Raw genomic sequence first — 20,851 nt, 5'->3', positions numbered from 1 at the left:
AGCAGCAGTATCCTCAGGAGAGAGTTAGGTTTCAGTTAGAACAGGAGGAAGATGGGGAGAGCATTCAGTGAAGAGGTCAAGGATATAGGGACCTTGTGAGTTTCAGAAAACAGATGAGAAGTGGTGGGAAACAGGGTCAGGAAAGGGAATGGAAGGGTTCATATGGTGATGAAAGTTTGGGGAATGAGAGATGACCTGGGAGTCCAGTGCTTCTCGTGGTGGGATAGAAGGTGTGATGAAATTAGTCCTGATATTCCCAAGGCTATGAGTATAAGAAGTGGTTTGGGGAAAGAGTGGTATGAATATTGGAGCACCAGGGTTCTGGAACTCCCACCAAATTGCTGCTTGAAGGATATTCTTACTCAGAGTACATAGGGTTCCCTTTTAACTCTAGCCAGAAGAGGGACTGTCTTAAATCCAAGCACTCAGAGCTCATTCTTACCCTTGTTTAGGGACCTGCCAGGGGAGGTGTAAAGAGCATTTGAGGGCCATGGAAGGCTCTTCTGCTTTATTCAGCTTTGTGGATCACTTCACAACACCAACAATGTCCCTTTTGACTGTCATGTTTCTGCTGATTACTTTGTACTTGAAGAAGAGTCCTCCTTTTCCTTCTTCTTTCCTTCCCATTTACCCCTCTGTATTGCTTGTGTCGGGACAGATGAAAGCTGCAGTGTATGCCAGTCCAAGGGCAGAGCGTCTGTGAGGTGCCCTGTAGGGCTCTGCTCAATTAAGACACTGTCTGCAGGAAGACGTTTGGTCTACACCTAGGGATCACCTCTACCAACCTATTCTGGTTTGCTGAAGCTGCTTCTCTGTCCCCTAAAGGTTTTGATGAAAGATATTGTTACCCCAGTACCACAAGAAGAGGTAAAAACAGTCATCCGTAAATGTCTAGAGCAAGCTGCTTTAGTCAACTATTCTCGGCTATCAGAATATGCCAAAATCGAAGGTAAGACTTCCTTCTGTCCCCAGTTTTGAATTTAAAGTTTGGTATGCCTCCCTGGGGAAATCTCTCTTTCTGATGGGCACCAGAAAACAGTGATCAATCTGACTATGTTAAGCTGAAACCTGAAAGCACTTGAAATGTAAATGCTTCCTTGGTTATGGCCAAACAAACAAATTAAAGAACAGGGGCTCAGAAAACCATCTTGAATATGGGGCATATTGAATATTGTTCTTTGGAGAGGCTGTGTTGGCCCTAACTATCTGCTCTGTGACTGATGTTTTCCTATGAAAGAATTCTGTACAGCTTGTTACCTTTTTTAAGTAGAAGAAAACAAATCAGTTTGTTGTCCGCTGCTGGTAGCATTGGAAGTAAAACAAGAATTGAATAAAGCAACATGGGGTTTTGCTAAACTCTTTCTTGTCCCCTGGAAGTATCTTTTCTATCGGTAGGGTTTCCGACTGGATGACAGATTCGTGTGGCGCCATCTCTGATGGCTCCAGGTTTGCTTTAGATCCCATTCATTCTTATCACTACAGACCCAAGACAGGTGTTACCACTGCCCTCATAAGTTTTAGGAAACCGGCCACTGATGACCAAGTCATCATCCAAAAGTCACTTTGAATAAACTCTACTTGAGAAGATATGGTTCTTTGGGACCTATTCATTCGCAAAGGTATTAATCACTTTTCATTGTTACCTTGTTGGCTGCTATAGGGTGATTTGAAAACCACACCCAACTTGACCCGTGGTGTCAGTGGATAAATGTGGAAGTTCTGTGTGCAAAACTCAATGTGTCCGTATTCTGGAATCCGATGTTCTCTTCACACATGAAACGTGGCACCTGACTAAACCAGCAAGTGCACATTGTCTGCCTTCAGGACATGACAGGAAACAAAAAAAAACCTAACCAACCACCAAAACCCCATCACTTACCCTGCCCAAGTCCTTGTTTCTTAGAGAGTTAGGTTCAGACCATGTCAAATTTGCAGTGTTCTGTATATTAAATGTCCTCCCTCTATGAATTTTGTCTGTCTAACAATGCAAATTGTGTACCAGTGGTTATGAAGTCATTGTTATGCCTCCAGGGAGAAACACTTAAGAATTGGGCACTAAAAGGATGTTTATCGACTCTTGATTTGGTAGTGAGTGACAAAAATAGAGAAACAAGAAGTTCTTTAGGGGCTGTATTTGCAAATAATTGTTCCAGTGTTCAACTTCCCAGGGCAAGATAATTGGTTGTATTTGCTAAAGTCAACCGGGTACCTATTAATTCTAGGCCAGGCCAGAGACGGGCTGGGATCAAGAAATGTTCATTTGCCTTGTAGGTCTCAGTCTAGCTATTACTAGTCTTTGGGTAAGCTCTGCTCTCTTCTTTCAGATAAATATATCCAAAAACAAACTTTATGATCTGTAAGTAAAAATGCATTCATTTCCAAAGTAGATCAGCTAGTCTGTAATTTCCTTTTGTGCCTCAATTCTTCTTGGTTGTATTAATTATCTTTTGCACTGTGACTTTTAGGTCTGGGGATCTTTGAAGAAACCAATCCTTTTTTTCCAACTCTTTTTGCAGAGAAGTACCTCATTCCACACTAGCTGCTCTCTTCTGCTTCTCTCCTTCCTTGTCCGTGATTGGCTCAGCCACTTTTTGACATTTCCTCTGCAAAAGTGGCTGTGCACCAATTTCAAAGCATGCTGGGATTGTTAATTCAGACAACCCAACATCCTCTGGCTGCATGTATCAGGTTTTCTTTCATGAACATAGTCCACCATAGATTGAGACATTGCAGCTTTAAAGATATTACTACCAGGCAACTTACTTTTACAAGGTTCTGATCCTACCCTCAGAAAAGAAATCTTCCATTTTTACATTTGCGCCCCTTCTAAGTGAGCTTAGTGAATTTAGAGAATTTTGGAAAGAAGTTGTAGTAATATGCTGGAGACTATGTTTATGAAGAAATACCTCAAGAGCCTTAGATACTAAAGCCTGTAATCCTTAGTATCTTGGAGCCTTAAATCAATAAAATTCTGTTTCCCTTTACTCATGATGTTTTTGGTCATTGTATTCTTGCAAACAGTTCTAAAGAGACGTGTAAAATCATGGTCACAATTTCTCTCGTGACTCACGGCATGCTGAATGGTTAATCCAGTAGATCTCCAATTTTGAAACTCCTTTTTCTTTTATCCTGTGTTTATCCCAAAATATTCTGTGGCTATTTTCCTTTGAGCTAATGTAACGTTTTCCTCTAACCTATGACCTTTAACCTCTTTACCTCTGACCTAAGCCTCTTGCATGCCCAAATCCTCTTTTATAGGGAAAAAGAGAGAAATGTATGAGCATCCTGTCTTCTGCTTGGCCTCCCAAGTGATGGATTTAACCATTCGTGAGTACCTACCACCTCCTCGCCATGCTGTCTTCACTCTTTCTGTTTTCATTATTTCAAGAAAATCCAGATCCAAACCAACTCACTCTCCTTGCTTCAAGTTTTTTAGCATTGGCTTGTCTGTTGGTTCTGTCTGTGAAACCCAGTGTGAGAAGTCCAGTCACTTTTTATCAGCCTAAAACAGGTTAGACAATTAAGCCATTTGTTTGTGATAAACTCAGATTTGTCTGTAAGTTTTTCAGTTATTCTCTGTCTGTGACCTGAATGCATTTTTACTTTGCTTGTGTGTAACCCCAATTTGTAAAGTGCTTGTCACTGGTACACAATCAAAAGGTAGCAGCTAGGCTGGGGAACAATGCGTTGGGTATCAGATAAAGGACATTTGGGGCAAAGTTATGCCTTCTCCATGTCTAAGATGTCAAAACTAGTACGGGTATGTGATCACATGAGGTGGTCCACTGTCTGTAAAAATTAGATCTTATATGCCTCCTGTCTGTTCTCTCTCAAGCTGGGAAGCTTTTCCTTGCTCTCTCTCTGGAGATTTTGACTTGTCCTTGTCCTCTAAGCTCTGGCTAGAACATATGACTTAATTGTCACTTGGAGAGTTCATGTATGTTTCATAGATTGATTTCTCATTAAACTTGATTTCACTAATTTTCTATTTGTGCAGCATTTTCCACCCCTGTGAAGGAGCCTTTTTTTTGCTGGCCCCACACTTTGGTGCAGTGGGAACCCAGGGGCAACCTTTTCTTTCCAATATCATGTATCACACATAATTGGGGGGCATTTTGTTCCACTTACTCATTAATCCTGCATATGTGTTCTTGTTTCTCTCTCTCTTCTCTCCTTGTTGTGCTCTCTCTCTTTCATATAGAGAATCAAAAGGATGCAGGTGAACCAATTGTATATGCCTTATAAACTATCAGGACTGTTGACTTATATTTAGTTTTGTTTTTGTTTCTGTTTTTAAATAGCTCCTTAAGGTATGTACTCCCAGAAACTGATGTGGAGTTGCAATAATACTTAAGGAGTTAATTTGTGCTGTCTCAATCTCTCTCATGCCCATTAGGTGTTGACCTTTATAGAGCAGAATTTCCGTAAAGGCATAAGCTTTGAGGGATTAGAATTCTGGTTTTGCTAAGGAGCTTCATTTCATCTTTGGTTTCAGGATTCCAGTGATTTGGCCCCATGTGCTTTTAAAAAAAAAGTTATTGAACCAAACTAATCTTCCGTTGTGTTTTTCATTTCTTTTTTCTGTTTTCTGCCCTATTGAGAAGTTTGTGTTCCTTGATAAATGTGTAACAGGCAAGACAGAGAGAAGTTGTGTCCGTGTTGTTCTTGTATGTATCGTGTGATGAGGTAGGATGGGTGAACAGGGTGGCTGGATAGGGGCTCTGGCTAAAATTTCACAAAAGGGAGGCTATTAGAAAGGTCTCTGGCTTTGGAAATTGTCTTCTTGTTTGGTCACAAAATTTCTGAGCATTTTTTGAGGAGAGATCTGTCTTAAAACTTTAATAAGTATATAGTATTTATGATCATTTTTAAAGTCTAAAGGAGTCTTGAAAGATGATTCTCATTTAAGCAAAGTTAACAGTAAGTTGAGCATGTTTCAGATGAATTCAGAAAAACATTTGGGTACCTGCCAAGCAGCAGGCTAGCGATAAGTATTTGAAGACACACGAACAAATGTGTGTTTAAGATACGCAAGCCTTTCTCTCCCTGATAGAGAAGGTATCATTCATTCATTCAATAAATACTTAGTAGGAGCCTACCATGTGCCAGGTACAGTGTTAAAGTCAGGAAAAGTTAAACACAGAATTACCATATTTCTTAGCAATCCCACACCCAGGTATATACACAAAAGAATTGAAAGCAGGGATTCAACAGATGCTTGCTTATTCACCAGTGTTCATAGTGACAAATATTCACAATATCTAAAAGGTGGTAACAACTCAAAAATGTCTGTCAGCCAATGAATGGATACATAAAATGTGGCATGTCCACATAATGGAATATTATTCAGTCATAGAAAGGAATGAAGTTCTGATATATGTTTCAACATGAGTAAACCTTGAAAACAGACACAAAGGACAAATATTGTATGACTCCATTTGTATGGAATACCTAGAATAAGCAAATTGATAGCGACAGAAAGTAGATTACTGGTTACCAGGGGACAGGGGATGGGGGCAATGGGGAGTTATTGCTTAGTGGGTACAGAGTTTCTGTTTGGGGTGATGGAAAAGTTTTGGAAATGGACAGTGGTAATGGTAGCACATTGTGAACAAATTTAATGCCACTGAATTATACATTTAAAAATGGTTAAAATGGCAAATTTTATGATACATTACAATAAAAAATTTAAATAAGTCAAGAAAAAATAATTACCATTAAAAAATAAAGCCCAGGGCATTGATGCAAATGGGTGCATATGTGTAAATTACAAATTGAGTATACTGCAACTTTTACTGGTAGACTTATTTATAAGAGACATGGGGACCTTGTCAGGAAAACATGAGAGTCTTCCCAGGAATAATGAGGCTTGAGCGAATCTTGAAAGATCTGTAAAGGGAGGCCGGGATTGGAAAAGTTCTCTAGATGGAGTAATGTATGCAATTATATAAAACCCTATAGCTAATAAAAATAGCTAATGCTTATTGAATGCATATCGTGTACCAGGTAGGATTCTAAGTGCTTTATGTGTATGAACTTATTTAATCCACACCCCTTTATGAAGTAGGTATTATTATTGTTCCCATGTTAGAGATGAGGAAACTGAGGCACAGAGAGGTTAAATATTCTAGAATGTTATGTGGTAGAATCAGAATCTGAGCCCAGGCAAAAGCCACACTCTTAACTATTCTGTAATTCAGTAATTTGTGGCTGTAGATCAGGGTGAAATGGTGGCATTGATGGGTGCTGATGGTGGCGAGGTTGGCAAGGGCAAGATGTCAGAGGCCTTTATATGCCTTAATAATACAGAGTTCAGACAGTATCTTATGGACCAAGGGTTCTTACTCTGGAATTTATGCCAAGTTTTGCAGATTCCTTTTTCAGAGGAAAAAGTCCATAGCTCTCACCTCAAAAGATGATAGACAGCCACTGAAGGCTCTTATTTAAGCATGGAGATGGCTTAGCAATTTGCATTCCAGAAAGATAATGCTGGCTGCAATGGAGAGAATTGATTGAGGAGAAGGAATAGAGGAAAACTGGAGTTAAAAGTTAAGGTCAGATTTATCCTGTACACTGAAAACTAAAAAATAACATTTTTAAAAAAACTATAAAAATTGGTGAAAGAAATAAAGAATACATACATATGTGCATATGTATATATGTTCATTCATACGTACATGTATATTAAGGTCAAAGGCAAGAGGGGTTTGAAGATCATTGTGTCAAAGGGCTCTTACAGGCATGTCAGATTTCAATCATGATCCTAATTTCTTCTTTCCTGACCTTTAAACATTTCTTCTTGCATCCCTCCCAATTTCCTTAAAGGGAGCAGAGAACAAGGACATGGATGGATATGCACAACCAACTGTGTGGAGGTGGCAGGGGACAGCCGGAGTTACATGTGCAAACGGGGTGGGGTGGAATGCCAGGGACTGGAATACGGACAGCTCCTGAGGCCTCTAGTCAGGCTGTGCTTTGGGAGTCAGTGGATTCTGCAGATGGCATTTTGGTGGACTTATGCTTTCTGTCTGGTGGTGTTATTAGTAATTAAATGTTCAGTTTAATTACAGTATCTCAAAAAAAAAAAAAAAAAAAGGATGTAAAAGGCTGCTACTCTATAAAAGAAAAGCTGTGACTCCTGAAAATGAATTCTTTCATTTTAAATACATTCCATTTAAACCGTCACACTTTCTGAACCCAGCAATCTCTGAGAAAGTCCACACTCCTATTGCTATTTTGCCTCAGTTCTTGGCTGAATACCTGCGTAATTTTCTGAGCACCATAACCATTCCACTGGAAATTGAAATAAAACGTTTTCCTTTAAATATGCCAAGGATTTGCTAAACATAGATAGATACATAGATAGATGGATGATAGCCCACTTATGTACCCAAGCACTATGCTAAAGACTACATGGATCATCTTATATAATTTTTACCGTAGTCCAATAAAGAAGGTTTTTTATTATTGCCCCTTTTGCAGATGAGGGCACAGAGATTCAGAAAGGATAAATGAATTTCTCATCCAGGATTTGAATCCAGGTCTGTCTAAATTCAAGCATTATGCTTTTTTTTTTTTTTTTTTCTCTTTCTATGGAGTGGCCTTCCCAGCTGGTTTGCTGGGCATTTGGACAGTATCCATTTATTCAGTTAGTAAGGTCAAAAGTACCTACAACTTTTAATATCGGAAGGACATCAAAAGATAGAGTGGTCCTTTCTGCAACCAAATCACTGCCAAAATCTTTCCAGTATGAAATCTTCTTGTAGGCAGTTGGGATTCCCTGAATTTGCCAGAAACTAAGGACTTTTATTCTCCCCAATTAAAAGAAACCTTTCAAAGCAGATCAAAATCCATTCAAAGGACTTCCAAGCAAATTCTGCAGTGTTAGGGTTCTGTATCTTTCCCTTTCTCCAGCCGAATTTCCTATAGGTTCAATGCCTGTCAAAGGAGAGAAAAGAGACAACCAAGCTCGTGAGACCACAACACATAGTACAGCTAGCTGCCTGCTGTCTTCCTCAAGGGAACCAGTGGGGGTGAATCCCATCCCTGGCAAGGTCCAGGCCCTTGTAAGATTAGTTCCATCTCACATTTCAGGTCTTATGCATGAGGGACTAAATGTTTTTAGTCTTTTCATCTCTCTCATTTCAGTGATGCATAAATCAGGGTTTCCAAGTCCAAATTATTCTGTGGACTAACACCTCATCTACACTTTACAAAAAATAAGGCAAAAACTGAGGGGAGGGGACAAGGAGAATCATGTTTCAAACGCTGTCACCAAGATGGATCTTGGAGGAAGAAAGGACATATTAAAAATATGGCATGAACCAAAAAATATGAAATTGGTGTCCTTTCTACCAAAGACATGATGCTGATGCCAGTGACAACTGCAATTTATTGAGAATTTTGTATGTGCTCAGTACTTTCATGCATATCTCAGTTTTAATTCCCACAAAAATCCCATGAGATTTTTATTACCGTATTTCATTGCGTCACAAATGTCATCAATTATAAGATGCACCATTAATTTATATACCCCTCAGAAAGAAACAGCACATTAAATTGAGACATGGCATCCAATGTAAGATGTGCCCAGATTTCAGAAATGTTAAAAAGTGCCTCTTATATTCAATGAGATAAGAAATCAGTCTTTTTTACTTGGAAATCCTCAGGTAGAGAGAGGTTAGTTACCTTGCCCAAGATTACACAGTTTATTCGTTGCAGAGAACAAATTTGAACATGGGTCTAATTCCGAAGCCCACACTTTCAACTTCCGTATTATGAAACACCAATGATTTGCTAGCTGTAAAATTGTAAGACCAAAAAGGGGCTTTTCAGTCATCTAATCACAAACCTTCATTTGACAGATGGTGAAACTGGGCCTGGAGAAGAGAAAGCAGTTTCAAAATGAGAACGGTCATTAGTGACTCGTAGTGGTTCAGGAGCCATCGCCACCCCACCCGGCCACGTTACCTTCCAGCTAAGAGATAACGGTCCTGCCTGACATCCCGTAACTGGGCTGAGCTTCCAACATGACATCTGATGTCCACATGTTAGAAACATAAATGTACAGCGCCAAGAAATCACTATTTCAGAATCTAAGCACTCCCTTGGGGGTTGTTCTACCAAAAATTTAAATTGCTCTCTTGGCTCCACCACAATTTTTAACCTTCTTAACCTCACTTCTAGCCTCTATAAAAAGGGGTTAATAATGGTTCCTTCCTCAGAGTTGCTGTGAAAACAGATTTCCTAGACAAAGCTCTTAGCACAGTGCCTGGCACATAAGAAACATTCATTATATATTAGCTGCTACAATTCATTCCTTTTTTTATTAAAAAAAAAAAAAAAAAGCTCTACCAAATCCAAAAGTGTAATATAGACATATTACTTCATTTCAGAAATGGGGTACAAAAGCAGCACTTTTGAAATTTGATGTAGGTATAAATCCCCAGGAATCTTGTGGAAGTGCAGATTCTGATTGAGTAGATCTGGGATGGAGCTGATGAGTGTGCATTTCTAACAAGCCCCCAGGTGAGGCTGAAGCTGCTGATTCAGGGATTGCACTTTGGGTGTCAAGGGAATGTGGGAGACAGTCTAATGATCTTTCTACCAGAAATTTCAAATATAAAATTTCAGAGCAGATCCACATATAATTGCTGAATACCCACTAAGTTCCAGGAGCTGTGCCAGGCACTGGGGGAGTCTGCAAAGAGCAAAATGCAGTCAGGGTCCCTGCTCTCATGGACCTTATAAGACAGCGGAGAACACAGGCAATTACAGTCTGATGACTATAGTAAGGGGAACCGCGAGGTACTGCGGGAGTACAGTCTCCTGAGATTTCACCTATCCCACCTTCTCTAAGGCATCACCAAGGAAGGGATGTGTCAGGGGAGGAAGTCATGGGGACCCCAGAGAACTGAATGGCATGTTCCCTGGCCTTTTTGAAGTGTCTGCCTCTCTTCCTCATCCCTCCAGCTTGTGGCCCTCTACATCAAAGCATATTCAGGGACTGGGCAGATGTATTAAATCAGGACTATTGCTGTAGCCGGTGACACAAACCCAACTCAAATAGCTCAAGCAAGATAAGAAAATTTTTTGACCTATGTAGCTGGAAGAACTGGCCTCAGGGATGCAGAAGTTTGGTGTAAGTGTGTTTTGATATTTCCAGCTTCTGACAGGCTTCTGTAATGTGGCTGGAGATAAGGGCAGTAAGACCATAAATAGGCAGCTGGCTTTCATGCTGGCTAATGACCTCAGAAGAAAAAGGTGCTTTCCTATCAAGCAACAGTATATAATTCCATAGACGATTCTCATGGGCCCAGTTTGGGTCACATGCTAATCGCTGAACCAGTCATAATACTTATGATGGGATAGGGTGCCATGGTTGGTCAGTCTTGGGTCACATGATCACCCTTGAAGGATATATTACTTGACATTCCCACCAGAACCATATGGAGTGGATGAGAGGCAGTTCTATAGAGAAGGTTACTGCACAGAGAAGGAAAACAGATGTCCACTGTAGTGCCCATACAGAATTAAGCTCATTTTTCTTAGGTGCAACAGCTCAGCCTGAGGGGAAAAGCCTACCTGGGGATACCAAGATACCAAAGTGGAGAAGAAAAATATCACAATAGCATTATGTCTTCCATATGGATATAATTTATTTTAATATAAATTGAAAATATTTTTAATTATCTTCAGTCATTTTTAATTGCATGAAGATACTGGAAGTCATCCTCTTGTTTGGAAGTTTATGTTATGATATTTACTCTTCACCAGTTCAGCTTAGGACATTTTTAGGTCTCCGGGAGCTTTGGATAAGAGATAAAAGTAGCTGTAGAGTTCACATGCATACAGCAAATGCAGAGTAGTATTGTCTCTGTGAAAGCACTGCCTTGAGTAGGCTCCGCTAAGGATTCTCTTCCACCAATATTAAAGGACCTGCCCTGGGCCAGGCACTATTATATACCCTAGGAATGCATGATTCTCTGGGCAGAAGGGGAGACAGACGTGTATGATTTGCTATTACTTCGGGCCAAAAGTGCTCAGGTAGAGGTGCTAAGGAGGAGTTGAGCCTTTGATTTGAAGGCACTGGGGATCTCTTAAAGGTTTTGGAACAGAAGCAAGCAAGAACAGGATCAGAGGTGTGTTTTACGGAGATCACTCCGGCCATTGGAGAAAGGACTGCAGAGGAGGAAAGGATTATAGGTTGGCTTGGAGACTTTTGTAGCCGTTTAATTGGAGATTCTGAGACCCAAGTCACATGCCCACACCCTCAACAAGAGTGTAGATACTGTGATCTATTACAGTGGGTGACAAAAGCAAAAGACATGTTGGAGGTAGAGTGGCTAGGCCATGCTGCCCACGACCTTACAACGAAGAGCCAAAGATGACTCCAATGAAAAGATTAGAGAAAATGATCCGTGATTCAGCCAACAGTCTTTATTAACATACACTTTATACTGTCCTTGGGATCCAATCTTCTGAACAGGGGTATTGGCAATGCAAGTGGTTCAAGTATACATAAAGGACAGTCCCACTAAAGAAATCATGTTGAATTTTCATCTTTGGTCCATTATTTTAGAGAGGCGGGGCCCTCTGGAAAGCATGATATGGCTATCTGTTTAGCTTTCTATTCCTAGTCTAGCTTTTATCCACTACCACCTCCAAATCAAAGCAAATATAGTGTTACAGGCTAGTCGTTTTCAATAATAACATAATCCAAACACTGGCATCTTCAGCCACACATCAATATGCTGAAACTTGGGGGAAACTGGGCTTTTCATCAATCGTATCTATCTTTCATATGATATTTCAGCGGCTGGCAATGCGCTCACTGGAACCAGAGATGGTCAGGTTATTTAAGGGCTAATTGGAGTGTCTCTCACTCCTGGATGCTTCTCTTCCTTGGCTTTGCTGAGCCTGCAGAGGAATTCTCTCTTTGTTTTTCTGCAGTCACATTTAACTCTCTCTCTCTTTCTGGAAGCCAAGCAGATTTAATTGTATAAACATGAGCAATGGTAATTGGGTAAATGGAGTTGGAAACCAAGGTATGATGTTTTTGTTTTGCTCTGTGAGGGAAAAAAAATAGGGAGCATGTTTTTTCAATGGTGGCAAACCTCCCTGTCAGAGTTCCGGACAGACAGTTGGCAGGAGGGACTCCCTTTCCGAATTTCTCATCAAGACCCATTGATCTGAAATAATGTTATCTGCTGCCATGCGGGTTATGCATCAGCCAGGGGGTGTTTCACTATTTTATGAACCAACAGAGCAAGTATTTCTCTACACAGGTGTAGTGATTTGGGAAAGAATCAGGAGTTTCCCTGAGACTTGCACACTCAGGTAAAACACATTCACTGAAAGTGAAATGTGCCTAATTTTAGGCAGAGCTATAAGTGGAAAACCAGATTTAAGCACAATACAAAATAGAGCACTTTTTTTTTTTGATGAAAGGATCAGTAATTGCCTTCCTTTAACAAGCTATCATTTTAAACTGATTTTTCTAAATTCTCTTTAAACACAATCTTTCCCAAACAATTTAATAAAGAAGAAATGAGTAAAGATGTTTTTAGTCCTCTGTTGGAAACATTGAGATCGTGCAAGAAAAGGCTCTCATCCACTTTTGCTTTTAATAGATGCTTTTTCCAGGATTTTTTAATTATCCTATTTTCCTATCTTTTTTTATTAATGTTATTAGAATTCCATTTCCTATAAGCCTGCAGTAAAATTCACTTTCCCCAGTTGGAAATTCAAGCAAACTTGGCAATGGAGTGTGTCCCTCTCTCCATACAGATTGCTTTATTGAAAAGGACTATTAGAAAGGATCAGGTCCAAGGTTAATGAGACACCCATTATAGAGAGAGAGAGCATTGCAGAAACCGATAGTGCTCCATGCCTGTATTAAAAGAGAGGCTATTGTTATGGGATGTTTGCTGTGCTGATATTGTAAACCACATGACAGATGGGTCAAGTGCTGATTACGGTATTCTAACATTTGGAATAGCAAGTAACATATTTGATAAGCTGGCAAGTTTTTATATATGATTCAACCCACAATATAAAAGCCATGAGAATTCCAAATTGGAAATAATTAAATGAGCTGGAAACAATCAGATACCGCACATTTTTCCCCCAAACGACAGATTTTTACATGTTGAAATTCCACAAAGGGAGCAAGAATATTTCCTAGCTCACTTGAACTAATAATGGCCCTTCATCTGCTTTTGCAAGGCAATTAATTCCTGTCTTCTCACAGAGTGGAGGTAGCGATAAACATTTATAGGCACCTTATGTTTTGCAGAGATCTGTCCCATAGACTGTCTTCTGTGCTTCTATTAACAACCCTGCAAGGTAGAAGAGATATTAATATTCTCATTTTATAGTTGGAGAAACTAAAGCCCAGAGAGGTTTAAGTAGCAGTTATAAGGTTACAGGGAAAGTTAAATAGCACATTGAGGATGGGAAGTCAGATCTTCCAACTAGAATACCTCAAGCTTATTTCTGGTCATCTGAAAGGAAGATGCTGCTGTTCACATACGGGTGTTCTTTATTGTACAAAAGTGTATCTTCTTTTACTCGCTGACGCTCCGCCATCATTCACGTCTGTCCATCTGGATAAAGGCATCCAGTGTTTACATTCTGCCTGAGTGTAGGGGTGACCTAGTGACGCTGTTAAGAGCCCCGTTCCTTGTCAAACGATGTCATGCCTCTATAATGTTGAAGGAACACCGAGAAAGCAACAGCTTTCCATTGGTGTTTTATCGTTTTTGCTTGTTTAGGTGTTCTTCAGAGTTCGCCATCTTCCTTGTCACCCTCTGTGAAAGTCATTTTGTCTCTTTACTTTTTTACCATCTCTCTTCACCGACCTGAGCAGCTCCCCTGCCACCTCCTGGGCCTCCTCCTCCACCCGCCCAAACACAGACCAGCATGTTATATCAGAGGCTCAAAGGCATGCCTAGGCCAAAATCAAGTACTGTAAAACCTCTACCATTCCTTTATTCGGCAGCTTTCTAGTTTAGTTCGCTTTTCTGTTCGGTTTCTTCTTGAAATTTTGTTTCGATTTGAAATATTAAGCTAAGGCTTAGGCTCTCGAGTTTAATGCTGTAGGTTTTGAGAGACTCGAAAGAGAGCATTTATTTCCAAATGTCCACATTTTTTTGTCTAGCTATGTCTGACATATGCAACATTTTCAAATCTCAATGTCAGCACAAAATAACATTGTTGTTGCATAACATTTTGCATGACGATTTTTTTTATATGTTATGAGCTTCAATTCTGTTGTATGAACTGTTTCTAAGTATAATGTATTTTTAGTTCCCTTTCGTCAGTGCTCCAGCTAGTACAAGATTGGGGGATAGGAAGACTGCAATACATTTCAAGACAGCAGAAGTGACAAAAACAATAATTTCTAAGCACAAACTTATCCTTGACCTCTGTTGGGGAGAGGGAGGAGGTGCTAGAGAATTTGGCACTGTATTTTCTTTAAAGACAACATCTTAAGAAGTCATTTTTAGTACCACTTTTGCCATTTAGCTAGTAAAATAGCTATGTGAATGAAGAAGAAAATAGTGCTCCAATGAAGTGTCTTAATAAAGTGACTTGACCTACAGATAATGGAATTGCAGCTAATTAATAATAAATTAAAGTTTGGTCACATGGGTTAATTGGCAGATCAAGTGTTCTAGATTAAAGGGTCTTTAACCTGCTAACTTTAATGTTTGCATGTTAAAGTAAATTTGCAAAAGGTTTTATTAAACATACTGTCTGTATATATACATCAGGCAAACATATCTGCGTACATGTGCACACACATAAAATGGCTGCGTGCACATATACACTTTATGTGTATCTATTGATATATACTGTAGTCAATCTAAGAGTACCGCATGTTAATATAAATCTTCAGGTGGTCCTAACTTAAGCATCTTGGATTTCTCCAAACGTAAAAAATCATTCACACTTTTAAAATAAAAGTATATGAGATACCGGTGGGAATTACTCCTCTTTCACATCAAAGACCACGTATAGCTGGAATTCCTCTAGATTTGGTGAGTATTCCACTCAAAATCACGTCTCTACTTTTTAAGCAAGAGATTTCAAAGATGTGCCCCAAGTGGGACTTCCTGCAGATTTGTATGAATGTGCAGGCTTGTCTGGTTACTAGAAAATGTATGTAAATGTGTAATGTGTGTATGTAGGTGTATGTGTCAAATGGGTAATAAGCATAGGATGAGGAATTTGCAAATTGATGTGTAAATGTGACTATCAACTAATAAAAACTTGTAGTCTATGCATATTTACTATCAAAATGCAAATACCTCACTCTACACATATTACCCAAACATATATACACAGTATGTTTGTAGAAATGCCTGAAAGTCTACTAATGAGATTATAATAGTCTATTTTTGAAATTATAAACAGGCCAGGTGCCCCAAAAGCACGAGAAATCAATCTTGTCACTCATTCCTTCTCCAAATATTTATTGCTCTGGACCAGGCCATGAAGTGTCAGCTCCTATACTCCCTGCTTCTCCTTACTCTGGGTGTTGGATATTCTCTGCCTCACCTCTACACTTACGTTCCACCAGCTCCCACCTTCACGCCATAAACACGTCCAGCCACATTTCCACCCAGGCACGGCAGAGATGAAGAAGCCTCCCACTGGCCTGAATCCAGAAGGCCCATTTTCACACCAGCCATCAGGCCTCCTTAGATTGAAACCTTAGACACCTTGATAATCTTACCAAGTCCCATCCATCACTCTTAGTTCCCATGGGCTGGAACACTCTTATTGCATAGGTTTTCACTGAATTTATTTTTCATTATTAAATCCTAAATTACTAACAATCTGGTACATTCTTCACCTATCTAAGAAATGCACAAAGGGAAATGATGAGCCTTTTCTTAAAATTAGCAATCTCTTATGATTTGCTTTAATGCACCCCCACAGTGGGGGAGGGGAGAGGAGGAGGGGGTTACTGAGAAGAATTAGGTAATTTTCTCTAGCAAGAAAAACCATGAAGGCAAAATGTACTGCTTCAAATGAAGAGAGGAAAATAAGGTCCGGCAGCCCTCTTGCATGCGCGCGCACACACACACACACACACACACATGTAAACCTACCTGTGGAATCACACCAAATGATCACTATTATCAACATACCCATGTGGCAGGAATGACCCTGAGAATTCACAGCGTGAAGGGGTCTATGGAAGAAATTCAAGTTCCCCTGTGAGTTGAGAATGGTTGGATTCGGGCTTCTTCATTAGTGAAGAAGACCTTTCTCTTTTGAACATTTCTCTTTTCCCCTAGGAAAAAAAAAGTGTGTAGTTGTTGACATCATAATGACTTTGCCCAACATTCATGAACTTAGCTCTATACAGGGTGCAACCTAAGCCAGGGTTCAATTTGTTCCTCCAACCATGTAAAAACACAGCCCTTTCACAATAAAACTAAAAAAAGAAAGAAAGAAAGAAACTTAACTGATAAAATTTCAATTGTACCATCCAGTGGCACAAACTACCACCACCTCATCCAGTAATCTACCTCCAGCACCCTTTTAATAATTGTATCCTGCTCTCTACCTAATAGCTCAGGAATGTTTGATTTTTCTTTTCAATCCCCTGCCCATGCACCCCACCCCCCTGCTTCCCGGGACAACTTGAAACAGCCAGACCTTTGAATCTGCTTTTCCAAAATGAACATCCCAATACCTGCTAAACATGCAAACCCGTAATGAAAAACCATGCAGTAGTATCAAATGTTTAGTGACAAACACAGACAAATGCAGCAGCAAGCAACGTGAAGCTTCTGTTACATCTTCCTACCCCAGCTAGCACGAACACAGACTGGAGAGTAATATAAGATAGTATATTTATGCTGTCTTTAAAGAACGTGTGTACAAAATGTCACTAAATTTGAAATGGGCTGTCAAAGACTGAATATAGTTTAATATGCAAAATTAAAGCTGGAGCACTGCTTTTTCCTGACATGTATTTAATGACGATGGTGATAATAATAAATTAGCTTTATGGTTTGCTCACTACTAATTACATGGCACTTAACATTTGCATGAAACTTCTTAAAAACTTGGTAACTATTCACAATTTCTTATCCACTACTTCTAATGGCCACCAAACTAGCCTGATCCTTTCACTGAATTTTAACACAAATTCTTGTACTACAGAAAATGTAGGCCGGTTAATCACTCCTGCCAAAAAGCTCGAAGACACAATACGTCTTGCTGAACTAGTCATTGAAGTTCTTCAACAAAATGAGGAGCATCATGCAGAGGTGAGCAGGCATCTTGGGAATGTTTTTTGGTGCTCCTTAGCTGAGGTTTCTAAACTAATTTTACTAGCCAGACCGTGAGTAAGTGGCCTTAACACCCATTTTCTTTTAACTGGACTTGCAAAGAGAATGAAAGAGGAAGTTTTTCCTGGAGAAGACTTTGGAATGTTGTGTGAAACAACCAAAAAGTGGTTGTCTCTTGTATGTTTCGGCTTAAGTTTTCAGATGTTTCTAGCAAGAAGCAAAAGAGGTGAGTGTATTTTAAAGATAATTACTCAAGCAGCATATGGTCACCGTTGTCCAGAACCCACAAAATATTTTTTGGTCTTCTGTGGTTGTTTTTGTTGCCACCACTGTTGTTAATGGTTCTTGGTGTGTGGAACGTGGGCCATCTTTTTGAATTTATCCCTGTACCTTACTCTGCTTGCACTACAGTCTTCAATTTTTAACTTGAGAATGCCTGGGTTGCTAAACGCAGCGGCAGAAGCAGCTCCTAAACTCCCTGCTTCTCCTTACTCTGGGTGTTGGATGTTCTCTGCCTCACCTCTACACTTATGTTCCACCAGCTCCCACCTTCACGCCATAAACACGTCCAGCCACATTTCCACCCAGGCACGGCAGAGACAAAGAAGCCTCCCACTGGCCTGAATCCAGAAGGCCCATTTTCACACCAGCCATCAGGCCTCCTTAGATTGAAACCTTAGACACCTTGATAATCTTACCAAGTCCCATCCATCACTCTTAGTTCCCATGGGCTGGAATGACTCATCGATTCTCCAACATACATCTGGATAAATAGAGCTTACTTTTTTATAAACCACTGTCAAAATGATCATTTTGATAACAATTATAAACCAAAAGGTTTCAAGGATAACTAAATCCCAAATTTATAAGGACTTAAACAATCCATCCCTTCCAGGAAAAGATTCCAAGATTTCATTATGGTCACCAGTTTTATCACTGCTTGTTTCAAAACTGAGATCAAAACTTCTCTTTTAAAACAACCTCTGTGAAAATTGCACTAATTCTCCCTCTTCCTCTACATTCAGATCTACAGCAAAAGGAAAAAAAGGCATCCCATAAAAGTAATTTCTCAAGCACCTAAAGTGAGCGTTCCCATGACTAAATGAAAATTGATAGTATAGTTAAGTTATATATAATACACCATAAATCCAGTCATCCCAACTAATGCCTGATTGCATATTTAAATTTCCTCCCTGTTTCTCTACTGTTCATTCAATCTTGGCTGATCGTGGCAGGGGAAAGAGGTATGTGACTAAACCGAATGAACCAGCCACTTGCTGTCATACTCTGTGCATGCCCTTCCAATACCATGTCTTCTAACGGGACTTTTCCTGGGTGCTCCTGCTTCCTAACACTGACCCAAGGAATGTAACAGCAACTTCCAGTGGACTGCTTGTGAAATGGGTGGCCCTCCACGGCAGGGTAAATGTGGAGTGATTCTCTTGTGCGTGCATGAAGCAATTGATATACTTAACAACAACTGCAGTTACATCCCAAGACACGCCTCCTACCTGCCTTGACTCTGTCCTTAGCTGTCATAGTTTCCTATGTCGTCTTTACTTACCTTTATTACAGCAGATAAGTAATGAACTTAGCAACCAATAGCTGGCTGGAGTGATACTACTAATCTTTCTCTACGACTGTCTGTATGTGAATTATATATACAGTATTTAGAGAGAGAGAGAGAGAGTGCCAAAGAATCATTATTTCCCTGAAAACTCCCCAAGAAAGGGGTGAAGGCCCCTTGAGGCAAGGACAATTAACTCATTCAGCACCCAGCAAGATGCAGCCATGAGTGAGAAGGGGAGCCAAATCAGTCACCTCCAGACATATAAAACTAGGACTAAACTCCAGACATGTATGATTACTTTGGGTTAGAATTTTTTCTACTCTATCCTATGTGGTGATCTTTTCAGATTGGGGGACTTGGGGTTCAGGGGATGGTAAGTATGTTCTTCTGGAGGTCCTGAAAATCAACCCCAAATGCACAGAGGTTCTCTGGCTTGCCCTCCCCTGATTTGGGCAGTTGAGGCTCTGCCCACGATACCTGATCACATCCACACGTTTTTGAAGACACGGATATAAGAAAAACTATTTTCCTTGGTCACAGTTCTGCTTTTAAGTGAATGATAGAAGGAAAACCACAGGATGTATTTGGTTTATAATCAAGTCATTTTCTGAGGCTTCTACAGGCTAAGAAGGGATTATGTTTTCCAAAATTACTCATAAGAAGTACCAGAGCAAAGTTTACATTCCAAAGAAGGCTTTTTCACTTTTCCAAAAAGCATTTTCTTCACTAAGTACTAATCACCATTTTAAACTGCCCTAATAATCAACATAAAATATCTTACATATTCAAATCTTACATATTCAAAAACCATTTGGGGTAAATATTAGGATAAAAATAAATTTCATTCTGTTCTCAGTACTAACTTCAGAAGTCAGTAATGAAAACTTGAGCATACTTTAGAGCTCTGGAAACCAAATTTGCTTTTAGATCAATGTACAGGATTATTCTCCAAATTAGTACTTTCACCCAATCACAAAATCTCATTACTGATTCAGTGAAAAGCTATTAATTGAGCATCTCCTATCTGCTGAGCACTGAGACAAATACCTGGGTGCTTTTGAAGGATGAAGTGTTGTAAGGCACCTTGGCCTTCAAACAATAGAATGCAGAGTGGCCACAGGCTCAGGCTCTGTGCCAGAAAAACTTGGGTTTGAATTCCAGCTATACCTCATTCTTATCTTCTGACCTTGGCCCCATTATGTAACTTCTCTTCTTCTGTAAATTGGAGCTAATAATAGAATTTACCTGAAATGACTGTTGTTTAGGATGGAAAGCCCCATTAACTAAAGCATCTGGCATTTCTCCTGGCACATAATAAACACTCAACAAAGGTTGGCTATTTCCTTATTAGGAACAAATTGCTAAGAAAGCAAAATATATGAAGATATGATCACTAAAAGGACAAACCCTAAATGGAAAGTACTAAAGTAATGACATAAATAAAACTATTGAAAAGAGAGGAGATTCATTTCAAGGGGGAGCGGTCAACCTTCACTGTTTTCAACCGTCACTGTAGATTTCAGTCACCTGGGAGGCTCTTAAAAATTATTGATGCCCAGGCTCACCTCAGCTCAATTATTCAGAATCTCATAGGGAGATCGTTTTTTCTAACTACACAGGTGATTCCAGTGTATAGCTGGGATTGAAAGCCCCTGGGCTCGGCAGAAGTGATCAGAATTACACTGGTACACTAAAGATGCATTTTTGCAGCTAAAAAGGATGAAGTAAAAGAAATTTTTTCTACTGCCCAGGACTCACTTGGTATTCTCTGGGAGCTCAGTACACTCTAGAAAATCACTAACTCGTTAGCACGGATCCGGGTGTACGGCCATGCTGTTTGGTGGCCCACGCAAATGAAAGTGACAAGTAGTCTTGCTTTTCCCTCCCTGAAAAAAATAAATAATCCTTAAAGCCATGTTTAATTCCAAAATGAAGCAATTAAATATCTCAAGAGAAAAAAATTCCCAGC

At 39.8% G+C, this 20,851-nt stretch overlaps 1 protein-coding gene across 14 annotated transcripts in view; it reads left to right on the top strand.

The window, feature by feature from the left end:
• Positions 1 to 20,851, top strand: part of CADPS (calcium dependent secretion activator) — a 495,698-nt gene that overhangs the window by 377,571 nt on the left and 97,276 nt on the right. For 4 of the 14 annotated variants that reach the window (XM_037799562.1, XM_037799591.1, XM_037799547.1 and 1 more), the window contains 5 exons: positions 826 to 949; positions 3,259 to 3,327; positions 4,202 to 4,219; positions 17,185 to 17,291; positions 18,548 to 18,556. In XM_037799562.1, coding sequence (XP_037655490.1) covers positions 826 to 949; positions 3,259 to 3,327; positions 4,202 to 4,219; positions 17,185 to 17,291; positions 18,548 to 18,556 — 327 coding nt within the window. The remainder of the gene's footprint in view (positions 1 to 825; positions 950 to 3,258; positions 3,328 to 4,201; positions 4,220 to 17,184; positions 17,292 to 18,547; positions 18,557 to 20,851) is intronic. The other 10 variants (XM_037799559.1, XM_037799574.1, XM_037799579.1 and 7 more) reach the window with 5 other exon arrangements.

Source organism: Choloepus didactylus, chromosome 1, assembly GCF_015220235.1.
Source record: "Choloepus didactylus isolate mChoDid1 chromosome 1, mChoDid1.pri, whole genome shotgun sequence".
Classification (NCBI taxonomy): Eukaryota; Metazoa; Chordata; class Mammalia; order Pilosa; family Megalonychidae; genus Choloepus; species Choloepus didactylus.
Note: the sequence above shows the minus strand (reverse complement) of the source record. Positions and strands in the feature narration are given on the sequence as shown.